This window comes from Rutilus rutilus (assembly GCF_951802725.1).
Source record: "Rutilus rutilus genome assembly, chromosome: 4".
NCBI classification, from domain to species: domain Eukaryota; kingdom Metazoa; phylum Chordata; class Actinopteri; order Cypriniformes; family Leuciscidae; genus Rutilus; species Rutilus rutilus.
In genome coordinates this window covers 22,220,542-22,235,386 of record NC_140212.1, presented here as the reverse complement: position 1 = coordinate 22,235,386, position 14,845 = coordinate 22,220,542, and the positions used below count along the sequence as shown (strand labels likewise).

The 14,845-nt window shown below is 37.6% G+C and overlaps 1 protein-coding gene across 1 annotated transcript in view; it reads right to left on the bottom strand.

The window, feature by feature from the left end:
• The window catches only part of phf21b (PHD finger protein 21B), a 54,694-nt gene that overhangs the window by 6,666 nt on the left and 33,183 nt on the right, over nucleotides 1-14,845 (bottom strand). The window contains exons 3-5 of the mRNA XM_084406757.1: nucleotides 3,940-4,032; nucleotides 1,005-1,349; nucleotides 728-853 (exon numbers count right to left, since the gene is read on the bottom strand). Coding sequence (XP_084262883.1) covers nucleotides 728-853; nucleotides 1,005-1,349; nucleotides 3,940-4,032 — 564 coding nt within the window. The remainder of the gene's footprint in view (nucleotides 1-727; nucleotides 854-1,004; nucleotides 1,350-3,939; nucleotides 4,033-14,845) is intronic.

Below are 14,845 nucleotides of genomic sequence, written 5' to 3'. Positions count from 1 at the left end.
TTGAGCCACTGTAGTCACATGGACTACTTTGATGATGTCTTAATTACCTTTCTGGACATGGACAGTATACCGTACATACATTTTCAATGGAGGGACAGAAAGCTCTCGGACTAAATCTAAAATATCTTTAACTGTGTTCCGGAGATGAACGGAGGTCTTACGGGCTTGGAACGACATGAGGGTGAGTCATTAATGACATAATTTTCATTTTTGGGTGAACTAACCCTTTAAGAACCAGTCACTCAATTTTACAAAAGTTTTTGAGGGTAATAGCATATCTTGAATTCAAGGGAGAGTTTTGCTTGAGGCATTAGTAACAAGATATACTCAAATGTATATTCCACATAATATGAACTGTGATTCTGCGATAGACTGGCCATGCATAGGACTAGCAGTTTGGTAAATGAATGGCATCTAATTCAGTGTTGTTGCACTCAAGTCCAGACAAGACCAAACTCTGACTTAAGTTCGAGACCAACACCCTACTTTCAGGAGAATTTGGACAGCCTGGACTCGGACTCGAACAACCTGGTCTCAACTAGTCATAGAAAATATGGTTTTGGACTCGGACTTCACACAGACTTTGGTTGAGGTCTGGACTTGAGTACTACAATACTGATGTAATTGGTTATTTTCCATGCCAATCAGGTCAATCTCTTCTTGTCAAGAATTACCTGTAATGTGGACCAGACTTTGTGCTAACAGTCAAGACAAGTTGTGTGTGTACCTCTGGATCCTCCAGCTTTTTGGCTGGGGTCGAGGGGTCAGGGCTTGGCTCCTTCACAGGACTGTCAGTTTGTGAAGATGGAGAGCTCTTGCAGTAGCTGGGAATCTGTGGCTGAATGATTATAACCTGCATACACACATTAAACCTCTTAAACAGATCAACTGAACAGTATTCTGGGCATCTAAATTCATAATTTGTCACAGAGTGACAATAACAGCATCATGGAAGTTTAAAGCTGAGCATTATTAGGCAAGTAGGTGATAAGGGATCTTCAGACCTTGCTGTCTGGGCTGAAAATCAACGGTTGCACTTTGATGGCCTCGGTTATTCCTGACACCCCATGGGCGGCCGGCGAGGCTGCTGAGATGATGGCATATGCCACCCCTGGGCTGGCGGAGGCTGTGGACGCACTCGGCACACACAAGGGCGATGAGGAACTCTGTTCCTGCCCGCTGGACAGTCGCTCGTGACTGAAGGTGCTGTTGGCAGTTGGCAAAGATGCGCCTTGGCTTTTTGGGCTGACCACAGACATGCTCTGCGGCACGACCAGCGTTTGGCTGGACTGCTGCTCTCGGCATGGGCTGTGGGGAAGGCTGTCTGGAATGAGGGTCTTTGGCCTAACCTAAAGAAAAAAAGAGCACAAAGTTTAGTCCCCTGAGCAGACACCAGCAGCAGATGGTTCTTGGCTTTGGCTTAAAATATTTTCATTTCTTAAATGAAATCGTTCAATCTTTTCATTCTAGATTCTGTTAGCTTTTGGGTAATGTTCGCTTAGTTTCAAGGTGGTTCAGATTAAACCAGGGGTGCCAAACTTAGTTCCTGGAGGGCCACAGTCTTGCAGAGTTTAGGTCCTTGCACACAGAGTCTGACATTTTTGTGTGCGTTTTTTCGTATTCGTCATTCGGTGGCTCTGAATTGTCAAAACACCTCTCAAAATGCTTGCTACGGATGCGAAAAACGTATTTTATTAAAAGAATATTTTTATGATGGACGAAAGATTCGGAGGCAGTGTGTAAACGTGATTGACACAATGTGAGGTCGTTGGGTTTTTTTACCGTCCGAAATTTTCGACAAGAATTGCGGACTACAGTAATACATGTTGTTAATTAATATTACTCGGTACTTAAATGTATAATTCCACTGTAACAAGGACACCTTAAAAATAAAAACAAAACAAAACAAAACAAAACAAAACAAAACAAAACGGTCAACTGAAAATGAGCGGATAACACCGGAAAACTCTCAAGTAAATACACTCCTAGTATGTCCATGTGATGTGGACTAACAAGTGGAAGTGAAAAAAATTCAACATTAAAGACTAATCTTTCCAGCAACTACATTCCAGCCCCTGATTATTACACTAAAAACTGTAAAAATCACAATACAATCCAAATACATTATAATATTTACATTTATACATGGATATGTTGCATTATTATTTTCACACATAAATATGAGCACATGAATGTGTATGTGTGCAAATGTCCAATTCTGCAATGTGTGAGCAATCAATCTTTATACAAAGCTGGTGACAGAGGAATTTTCCTCCTGCCATCGTCATGTGTAGAGCAAGTGCAACTGAAATAATGTGATTCACGAGTCAACTCCAACACGAAGTACTGACTAGTGGCAGATCTAAACGACCAGCTGACTAATCAGTTTGACCTCTAGTAGGTCACTAGCAAGAGAAAAGATGGGACTGAGTACAGGGGGTCCAAAACAATCTCCGTGAATGCCCCAGCAATTTTTACAGAAGGACAATGATTTGTGTATTCATTTTTGTATTAATTAATTTGTGCATTCACTTTTAGTTTAATTCAATTTATTAATTAAGCAATTATTAATTCAGTTAACTCAATAGTTACTAACAATGCATATCCCTTCAAAGAATGAATAGTTTCTCAACTGGTGGGTCGCAAGACCGTTTTAAGTGGGTCGCAGTCAAAGAAACAACAACAGACATAATTCTATGTTTTTCTGATGCAAGACTTTTATTTTGAAGAAATTTTATTTTTATTGTGAGTGAAAGCTTTACTTAAAGGACAAGTTCGGTATTTTACACTTAAAGCCCTGTTTACAGATCGTTTCTGATGAAATAGAACGGTTAAGATTAAAATTTGGACACATGCTGCTGTCCCGAGAATTTTAGGTTTCTTTCGCTTTCCCCCCCACCTACAGAATGGCTGCATATGTGCACTGGAACAATCCTTCCTAAAACGCATTAAACTTTCGTTTACAAAGACGTGAAACTCACCGAGTGGTCAGGGGTGTTCACTGATATGCTCACACAAAAATCGCTGCAAAAGATGCTTTCCAAGAGGTGTTTTACCATTCGTTGTAAAACTGTGGACCTATTTTTCCAAACGCCTCACACCCATACATTCTTCCGTTGAGAGCTTGAATAATAGACACTCCAGCCCAGTTTCCGGCGGCGGAGTAATACCGTACCTCACAGCACATCCAATACAAGTCAATGGAGTTGGACAAAAACTACAATAAAACCTGTTGGAAAGCATCTTTTGTAGCGATTTTTGTGTGAGCATATCAGTGAACACCCCTGATCACTCGGTGAGTTTCACGTCTTTGTAAACGAAAGTTTAATGCGTTTTAGGAAGGATTGTTCCAGTGCACCTATGCAGCCATTCTGTAGGTGGGGGGGGAAGCGAAAGAAACCTACAATTCTCGGGACAGCAGCATGTGTCCAAATTTTAATCTTAACCATTCTATTTCATCAGAAACGATCTGTAAACAGGGCTTTAAGTGTAAAATACCGAACTTGTCCTTGAACACTTAAGTAAAGAGTGCCTGAGAAAAAGGCGTTGTCCTGATTCAGTATCTGCGGTCAGATGAGATGTTGTCAGGTTATATGTCAGTGTCATTATTCCAACATTATTTTCCTAACTTCCTAACGTTACGAAATAAAAAGTCTCACACCTCAGAAAAACAGAATAGGCCACTGTGCTTGTACAGCGCACTTTCTCAACGCGCAAATGCGGCGAGGCCTTGTTACAAATTGAAATAAAAGTGACTGCTATGAATCCCTCTCACTTTCAGCTGCTCCTGTTAGGAGTCACTACAGTGGATTATCCTTATATTTCTTCAGAATGTTTTAAACATGTCCGATAGAAATATTATTCATAATTAATAAGGCACTTTGTGGCATGTAAATGTAAAAAGGTTTGCTGAATTGTTCATTTAGTGTTGTGCAGTACCTGAGGTAGCATGCTGGGTGAGTGTCCTGCCAGTCGTTGCAGAGAGCTGATGTGAGGCACCTTTATCGGGAATGCCGTGAGGGCTCCCAACATCTGGCAGAGAGAAAGAAAACATGTAATGAGAATCATTACTTTACAAAGCAATCATTTCAGACATTAGAGGGACAGAATGAAGAGAAAAGATGTGTAATGGTGTAATTACAAAATCTATTGTTCATGCTAACCGGCCAAATAGTACAGAAGAGCCAGATTCACTTTCATCCTGTCCTTTTCAGTAAATGAACTCTAAAGGTGAACTCAAAAGCACATGCTCTTCGGTAGGACTCATTTCTTGGCAAATTTTGAGTCAGTCATGAGGTGGTGATTCAGGTGATGACTTTCGGTTTAGTGAGGTGGTTTGTTAACTCAATTATTGGTCAGAACAAATAACTGAATCAGTGGATGATTAATCCAAACTGTTATTTCTGACTAATTCATGATCACACTGGTGTCATTTGAAAATTCAAATCTGCATATGAAACAAACATTTAACCGTACAATATCTTTATTTCTTTATATAACAAACATTCAACTAATCACAGAAGTTCAACTATAAAAGTTTATAGTTTGGATCTAAACACTGATGTCTACAGTAGTGGTCAGAATGGATTAAATCACCCTTAGAAAGTAATTTTAAGTAATTCATAAATCCTCTCCCGCGGCCTCATGGGATAGTTAAGTGACCGTTTCAAGGCTCGAATTAGCGACCATTTTGGTCGCATATGCTACCGAAATTGAATCTGTGTGACCAGGGTTTGAAATTAACATCCGCCAACCCGCCAAATGCGGGCAAAAATGAACTGTGGTGGGTAACGCTGTCAAGTCACTCACTAGCCAATTTGGCGTGTTATTATATTTACTCACTTTGCTGGGGAAGTTTGTGTAAGCCAAATCTGCGCAGATTTAGCGCAAATATTCAACTCGTGAGTCAGCATGATATATTAAATACAGCGTATTGCGCAAATCTGCGCATATCTGGCTTACTTGAGCACGTGCACGCAACAAATAATGGCGTGCTTGTTCATTTGCATTGAAGCAATATCGAAGATTGAAAAGCATTTGGTTTACAGAAAAGACATTGTTATTTTCCAACATTACATGTTCTTTGTACTGTATTGATCTGTCCACCTAAAACACATTTTTGGTGAAAAGGATGAGGATAAAATAATTTAGTTTGAAGAATATATATATTCATTTATTTATTTTTATAGGCAGTGATGTAGTTAATTTCTTTTGGTAGCCAAATTGGCCGGTGGGTAAAAAAGTTAATTTCAAACCCTGTGTGCGACCTCAATTTATTTGGAAGCATTTGTGGGAGAGCAAATAATTGTTGTGGTGCGACCTTTTTTCTAGAGACGCACCGGTCTCTCACCGGTTTGTGCTCCAAACACAGGATCGGCAACCGGACAGTTTTTTGTTTTATTTTGGCTTATCTCTATTCCGGACTTCGGAAAATGCATTGCAATCATGTCCGAAATGCCATTTGTGTGAAAATATTACGAAGTCTGTTAACAGGACGTTAACACAGGCCAGAGAAGAGACACGCTGAAGACGGACGCAAAGAGGAGAGCGTGATGCTTTCGCGATGCTCGAAATATGGGAATAAAAACTGAAATATTGAATTGGGGTGGGGGTTTGTATGAATGTATCTCTTAAGGGAACTGACTGTCTTCAGAATAGTTTCGATGGCATTTTCTTTTCCTCTTACCTCCATAACTGACCCCCCACCCCCACATTCATAAAATCCTGGAATCGCCCCGCCTCCATATAAAGTAGTGTTTATCAGCACAGCTGCTTTGTTTACAGCAGTTCCAAAGAAACGCTTCTTTTCCATTAGCGCCATCTGCTGTCAGAGAGTGAATTTGTGTTTTCATTCAGTCCGTCTGTTTTTGTTTTGTGCAGGTGTCTTATGTAGCAATTTCACATGGGTAAAGTCAGCCCATTCTGCATTTGCTCTAAGTCTTGAAATTATGCAATCTAATTTAAATCAAAAACAGCTGCTCATGCTACATGTGTAGCATCTTAGTTTGGATTGTGATTAAAACACAGTGGTTGCCTCTAAGGCCAATTTGGCCCGTTATAGAGCAAATAAACAACAACAAAAAATTGCTTAAACAATGGAAGTAGTAGTAGGTCATCCGGGTACTTTTTGCCTACTGCTTGATGAATACTGTGAATTCAGACATACTACTCTTTTCACATGCAGTTTTTCATCTACTATATATCAGGGAAGTATGCATATTCAGATGCTGCCATCATTTTCATCCCCTCAGATAACAAGCTGGATGAGCAAATTGGTTTTAATTATCTTTGCCGAGATAGGCTCTCCCAGAAAGCATTTCAATTAAATGAACATTTAATCATTATACAAGTATAAAAATGATATATTTTAAAATACAAAATGTATTAAAAAATATATTTTATAACTACAATATCAGATTGTTTTCGCCACTGAATAAAACAATTTCAAAGATAATTGCAACCTTTTATCTCATAATTCTGACTTCTTTCTCAGAATTGTGAGATATTAAGTCCAATTCTGAGGACCTTTTCCTCAGAAATGCAAGTTTATATCTCACATTTCTGACTTTATAACTCGCAATTATGACTTTATATCACGCAATTATTTATATTTATATCACTCGCAAATGTGAGAAAAAAAGTCAGAATTAAGAGATAAAAAGTCACCTTTTTTGTATATTCTTTGGCGGAAACGAACTTACATAATTTTGTAATCCACTCAAATGTATAATAAATTATTAAAAAAAAAAATATATATATATATATATATATATATATATATATAATTATATATAATTAACAATAAAATTAACTCTTCAGACATGTTTCCATATTTTTTGTGACTCCAAAAGTGACTCCAAGTGACAAGTAACTTAAATGTGAATAACTGATTTAAAAGAAATGATACAAAAATTTCACTCTTTTTTTACATTTGCACTAAACACTCCATTTCAAGTTTAAACAGAAGACCTGAAAAAACGCTGACAGACGAATAAAGAATCATGAGAGGTGTGAGCTCTGTAATGTCAACAGTCAACCAGAATTGTTTTGTTAAATATACTTTTGTTTTTATAAGAGCAGTAAGACATTGAGGCTGTGCTGTAGCCTTAAATAAGGAATCATGTGAATGTTTAACTGAGTTTTCGACTCCCTTGACCCCTCAGCAATGAATAAGAGTATCATAAATACAAGAAGCTGGATTTTTTTTTTGCTGTAGCTCCACGGCCGCAGTGTGCACCGATTCCGCACTTTATGTCCTGCTGTCACAGGGGGGTTATATAACCAGAAGAATACAAGACAAGAGTTTGAGCTCTACTGCTTTAAAATCCCTCTCAGTCACTCATCTCTGTCTATTGTGCGCTAGCGAACCAACATGAGGAGGTGGGGCGGCCTGCGGCCTGTTCCCATGACAACGGTCCGAATGAAATGTCTTGCTCCGTCAGGGCTGTGATTTTAGTAATTGCTGAATCCCAGCAGAGAGAGAGAGGCTGTAACCTTGAGTTGCGGCATTCAGCTTGTATTTTGTGAAAGTACTGAATGAAACAGCAGGCCTGCATGAAATTACCCATCAGCCCCTGCAGCAAGACAGAAATGTCAGGTGAACGCTAACAATTCTGTTTTTGCCCGGATGGTCACGAATCAGAAGCTATAAAGCTGATTCTGGCCTGGAGCCTCAATATGCTTTTTAACTGTAAACTGAAGCACCTATTTTTAGCTGTTTATTAGAATTGTCTATTTTTGTGATCCACAAAAGAAAATAGTCAAATTATGAGAGCGCTTCATTTCATAACACGGTCATAGATCTATAAGCATTTAAAATGTACTTACGGACACACAAATCTGAAAAAATGTCTATAGTATGTGACACTCAGTGAGGGCGGTGATGAAAACAAATGAATTCATAATTGACCTTTTTTGACTTGTTTTCCAGTAAAATATCTAAAAATCCTTGAAGCAAGATGAATTTACTTGTGAAGCAACACTATTAAGTGTTGTGAAGCAACACTACTTGTGAAGTAAGATATTAAGTCTTGTAAACTTCTTTTATCTTAATACTAAAAACAAGTGAATCAGTTCCAAATATCACTGAATTAGCTGATTCTACAATTAATTTACTTCAGTCAATCAAACATCTGTCTTAGCATGCATTTTTTCTAAGTAAAAAGTTTATTTAGCTAAATGTTGTTTATTGTTATATTGCCACATATAAATATTCTTCCTTGTGTTAAAAATTGTACTGTATTTTTATATAATGGTGCCTCTAAAAAACATTCTTTATTTTAAAACCAAATACAGAAATATCGAAATCTATACTGAATATTATGAAAATGTCAAATGCTGCTAAAATATTTACAGGTAACAGTTCTACGGCAGAATAGTTAAAAGTTAAAAGTGTTTGATTCAAAAAGAAGAAAAAAGGAGGAATGTTTTAAAGAAATGGCACAATTACAGTCAGAGAGAGCAGTGAGTGTAAATTTGAGGAGAGAAACCAGATATTTCATGTGATATTGTTCATTAAATTGGGTGACCAGATATCAACGTCAACTTAAAATTACCATTTATTAAAGAATTTTATTAAACAATAACATAAAGTTTGCTGACCACTAACGCGGCATCCTTATCTTATGCATCCTACAAATGTTTAACTTGTTGAATGTTTAAACCAGGGCTATAGTTAAATAAGAGTGAAACTACACTAGCAAAATAAAATATGCATTCATTTGCATAATTAAGCTAAACTCTTGTCTTTTCCCTGTCGCTAGTTCAGTACCAGCAAACACCACATGGAGGCGCTGTGAGCAGTTAAAATTCCAGTTCATAAAGTTTAAATCTTCAGCAGGTGAACAGGAGAGGAAATGACACACAGATGAGTGTTTTATAGATAGGAATATATACAGTGAATATATACATGATATACAGACATTTACCTCAATACATACACTGCTGAAATGCAAGCATTATATTTGTTTTTCCACACAGAACAGATTCAGCTCTTTGCTGAAAAGGTCAACTGACTTCAGCCACAGAGACAGAAAAACAAACTTAAAAAGCTAGCATTACTAGCATTTATTATTTTACAGAATTGAAAACTCATGCCACACCAGGAAAAACGATATGTGACCCGTTAGCTGAACCAGCATGCTAATAATCTTTTTTGAAATGAAATGAAGCAGTCAAATTGCATAATCAGAACACCCCACTGCTCTTCTCTCTCTGCACATGTAGACGCTGTGCAATTCAATTAACACTTGGCATTTGCCGTGTCATTGGTGTGTGGGAGTTATTAGTGATGCCTTTTGGACCGGCGTGTGCGACTGTGGCTGTGTTTGTGGCACAGCACCCCAATTCTGACTTATCAGCGGGGCATAAACATTGGAACAGAGCCCGTCTTCTTTATTTAGGTGGTTTGAAGTGCCTCTGTAAGGCCTTACACAAGTGGTTCACAGACCTGGTCCTAGGGAAGTATTTGGTTTCAGATGCAGCAATGCTGTCAGACAGTGGTTCCCAACCCCGTGCAACACTGCACATTTTCTTATCTAAGTCTTCGGCTGCGTTTACACTTGGCATTAACATGCAACCTGTATCCGGATGTTGTCCACATACACATTGAAAAGACAAGTGTAAACGCGCTTCTAATCAGAATGTTATCATTATTTTAAATATATCTAGTCAGTGACAGAGTGCAGACATATTCGACATATTCAGACAGCTTCAGAATCATGAATATTTTTATTCTGGTGTCACCATTGTCCTGTGCACTGGGTAACCAGCATCAAGTCCAAGCCTATTCATTTATACCCGCAATGTAAAACCAAATTTAGCATTTTAAATCAACAGTGAATTTTTTTGTTAACCTTTTACCATACGTCTTGGAGTATCACAATAATATCTTATTGTAAGTTCAGTATCACAATATTTATCGAATCGTGACATGAGGGCATTGTTACATCCCTAGTCAAAACATTTACTAACAGTGATGAATGGAGAAGAAGGCAGGGTTTTGGGACAACTTTTAATTTGACAACATCTTGGTGCTCATGTGTGAGGCTCTGAAATCAGCGAGATGTGACAAGTCAAAGATGGCAACGCATGTTTATATAGAAAAATGACTGAAAAGCAACGCAGTGAAATACGGCAATGCTTTTTGTGCTATTTTTAAAATTCCTTGTGCCAATTTTTGGGCATAAGATCAAAAATATATTTTGAGGCATAAGGTACAACAACTGTTTCAAATAATAAAAGGCCTCAATAAAAGAATAAGAGTCTTAAAGAAACTTTTAGTTGTTTGACATAATATTTTATTAAAATAGGGATAATTTAGCAGTTTTGTTCTGCCTTCCAAATCAAAGCCAACAAGCTTTTTTGCATGCATACAGTATCTGGCCCTCAAGGGCCACTGACCTTACGGGACTTTCGCACCAGAGGAACGTAAAAAGTAAAAAAAATTAATTTACACAGAATTTAACTGGGAGCCAATGCAAATTTTGTATAACAGGAGAAATATGTTCAGAGATGGAAGTTTTTGGTATGACTCGAGCTGCGGCATTTTGTGCCAACTGTAATTTATGAAGAGATTCGGACGGAAGCCCATAAAACAAAGCATTACAATAGTCGATTCGTGATGTTACAAGAGCATGCACAAGTGTAACAGTACTCTTGAGTGAAAGGACAGGACGCAGACGATTTATATTCCTAATATGAAAGAATGCAGAATGGGTACCACTGTTAATATGAGCTTCAAAAGACAGTTCTGTCAAGAATGACACCCAAACTTTTAACCTGCTTCGACAGAGGAACAGAGCAATTATCTATTACCACAGAGGAAATATTTGACTTAGTTATTGTATTTTTTGAACCAACAAGAAGAATTTCTGTTTTATTACTGTTCAATTTTAGAAAAATTACTTGAAAACCAATTTTTTTTATTCACTTAAGCACTCACCAAGAGCAGAAGAGGGAAACTTTGAAGAAGGTTTAGAAGACAGATAAAGTTGGGTGTCGTCGCTCGTCGGCATAACAATGAAAATGAATATCATATTTTCTAAAGATGATGCCAATTGGTAAAAGATAAATAATAAACAAAAGAGGTCCTAAAACAGAACCCTGGGGAACACCAGTGACAACATAGGTGGGTTTTGATTTAAACTGTTTTAAGTTGTACAAATTGATTGTGGTCCAATTAATTATTTTAAACAAAATTAATAATTTGTTTAATTTGTTACATTTATATAGTGCTTTTCTTTGTACTCAAAGCACTTTACATATGGAAGGGGAATCTCCTCAAGTGTACTAAGTGTATAGTAGGTACTACATTTAGTTTGAAACTTCACAACAGTTAAAAAAAGTATGTTCTATATAGTATGAATGTGAATTCCTATAATTTTGACTTTATGACAAAGCAAGGAGTTATAGTTCCTATAACTATTGGCGGAAGTACCTGCTTTTTGGGACCACAGGAACTGGGAACGCTTTTAGTAATAGGAATGCCTTTTGGAGGGGTTCAATTAGCTCCTGCTTCAGAGTAGGGTCTAACCCAGCGCAATAGGAACTACCAGTGACATGAGTGCACGTTGATTGGCTAAACGCATTACGCAGAAGAGGGAAACTTTGAAGAAGGTTTAGAAGACAGATAAAGTTGGGTGTCGTCGGCATAACAATGAAAATGAATATCATATTTCCTAAAGATGATGCCAATTGGTAAAAGATAAATAATAAACAAAAGAGGTCCTAAAACAGAACCCTGGGGAACACCAGTGACAACATTGGTGGGTTTTAATTTAAACTGTTTAAGTTGTACAAATTGAATGCGGTCCAATGAATTAATTTTTAGATTTTAGATTTAATTAAATTTCAGAGTAGGGTCTAACCCAGCGCAATAGGAACTACCAGTGACATGAGTGTAAGCTCATGTTAACGGCATTTACTTGGCACCTTTGTCTGCAGCGTTTCGTTTTTTTCTCATCCACAATTATACGTAGAGCTGCTAGCTGTATCTCGTCTCTTAGCTCTCCTTTTTACTCTTTCAGTCGCATAACTTGAACGTCTACAATCCATGTCTGTTATCACGAAACCCACCAGCTGCAGACTGTGGTTAGATTGTTTTCAAGTGTTTTGATTAGGGTTGGAGCAAAACACTGCAGGACAAAGGATCTTGTGGGCCAGAGTTTCCCACTCTCGCTCACGACTGTGTCAAGGTCAATTAGATCATTTTGACTTTATGACAAAGCAAGGTTAGTTCAGGTTGTAAAATGTCATATGGTTTGACTCAACAAAAGCTTACTGATATGTTTACAATTATTTTTAAAACCATATAAATACAAAGAAAAGGCATTCCCTAACTTAAGGTGTGTTAAAGCGATGCAATGTACTGGGCGGTTTTTTGTGTAGACCGTGTCGCTGATTATAACGGGTGTGATGCAGTTGTGACGCATTGTAACATGCCACTCACTTTTCTTTACCTTAATTTATATAGCGGTTTTTACAATACAGATTGTTTCTAAGCAGCTGTACAGTGATAACAGGAAAATACTGCAACAAAGTTTGTTTCTTCAAGAAAATAGCGTCACAGTCCAGCTCAAGTAATTTCAGTGATGGTTCATTTTTGTTGTAAAAAAGTTATATATATATATATATATATATATATATTAGTGCTGTCAACGTTAACGCGTTAACGCATGCGATTAATTTTTGTCTGGTTTAACGTGTTAAAATATTTAACGCAATTAACGCAGCATCCGTCTTTTCTGCCATCCGTTGGCTAGCTTTACATTATATGATCACGCTCTTATTCATTTAAATGCTTTTAAACATTTCAAGCGCGGCAAGACAAAAGAGAATGCGCTGTCTGTGAATGTCCTTATGTGACACACACACACACACACACACACACACACATAGACAGGGCGCCAGAATCCAGTTCTCTTTCGCGCTTGAACTAACAATAACAATAACAATAATTTTGTCGATTATCCTCATAAGAGCAGTCTTAAATTATTTATATAAAGTCTAAAATGAACAAAGAGTTGCGAGAGAATGAGGCGCGTGTGAGATCCATAGACAGTATATAAACGGTGAGCTCCGCGTGTGTGTGTGTGTGTGTGTGTCTGCTCTTAAAGGGACAGCAGCCAATAAAGCTTCCTGTCAGTAAAGTTAAAGAACAAAGGGAACAGAGAAAATGACTCACTGCTGTTGACTAAATAACTTTTGTAGCTTTAATAAGGATTAACTATTTAATTTATAGTTTATGCAGTGCAGACTGCATATAACTTTGATAACTTTATTACATTTCTGTATATTTCCTAACTGTTAAGACAGGAAGGGCACGAATAAATATGACATTTATTATGGGTTTATGTTAGCATTGTTTTAAGTTCACTTAAATTAAAAACTTATATTTTTGAAGCCTAATAAATGTGAAAAAAAAAATCAGTAGCTGTATTAATATCAGTAATACTGGCCTTCATTCATAAAAAGATGCCATTAAACAATTATTTAAAATATACTGTCTTTATGTTGTTTCTACATTAATTTGATTAACTGTGAAATTATTACATTATAAAATATATTAAAAACGTACAAAAACATTTCTTTTTTTATTGCGATTAATTGCGATTAATCACAGAAAAAATGTGTGATTAATCTAGTTAAAATTTTTAATCGATTGACAGCACTAATATATATATATATACGCTCTGGAGAAAACCGTGATGCCATCATCCAGCTAAGTTCAGTTCTCATATAATGGTGTCAATGCAGGCAGATCAATAATATTGTTGAATATTAAATGTCCCCAACTAAGCAAGCCAAAAGCCAAAGTGCGACAAAGCCGAAAAAGGCAAAAGTGGCAAGGAACCCAAACTCCATCCGGTGACAGAATGGAGAAAAAAACCTTGGGAGAAACCAGGCTCAATCGGGGGGCAGTTCTCCTCTTACATCTTGAGCCCTTACGGAAAATAAACGGATAATGTGTCCCGGGATTTGTCCCGGGATCGTTTGATTTTGGTTCATTCACACTGCCAGTGATTTTCCGGAATCTGTGCGTGCGTTAACACACATCCCGTAAAGATCCCGTAAAGACACGTGACATCGATGTGACATGTAATGTCTCAGCAGTGTCTTAAGTTTGCTTATGAGCTGCGATTTCTCTCTCTTGTGAAAACCACGCTTGTGCTTTTTTTTTTTCTGATTCGATCATAAACTAGTGCATCATGTACCGTTTCATTAGCTGGCGAACGATCCCAGCTTCAGCGTCATCACTACGACACACCCCTTACGGCATTGATTACTGCTTTTGTTCACACAGAGCGCATTCCGGGACTGATCCCGGCAATGTTACTAGGTCCCAATCCCGGGATCGATCCCGGCATCAATCCCGGGACGTGTTTGCATTCACACAGAAGGCACTCTAGCAATTTTACAGCAATTTTTGTGAAAGGGACTGTAGACACTTCAGGCTAGAATTAATTCACTCCGTCATTCTGTGGTAGGGTCATATGCATATGCTCTGTTGTTTGAACAATCTAAGCACTTACTCTGACAGACTTCAAAAGCCTCTAATATACATGCACACAAATGAACAAAGCGATTTTTTTGCCATTTTCTTGTCACAAAATTGTTTGTTTCAACAATGGTAATTAAATCTATTCAACAGATTTCTGGAAACCAACATAAAGAACTTAAAATAAGACTCTTTTGTTATGCATTGACATCACTGGGAAACCGCACGGAGATGCTTTTGAGTGTTGCTAAACGAAAGTAAAGACATCTGTAAAAGAACGGTCAGAGGGAGGACAGAAAAACGGCCTTTCTGAAAGATATGCAGCTGGTCAGCATTTTTATGGACTCT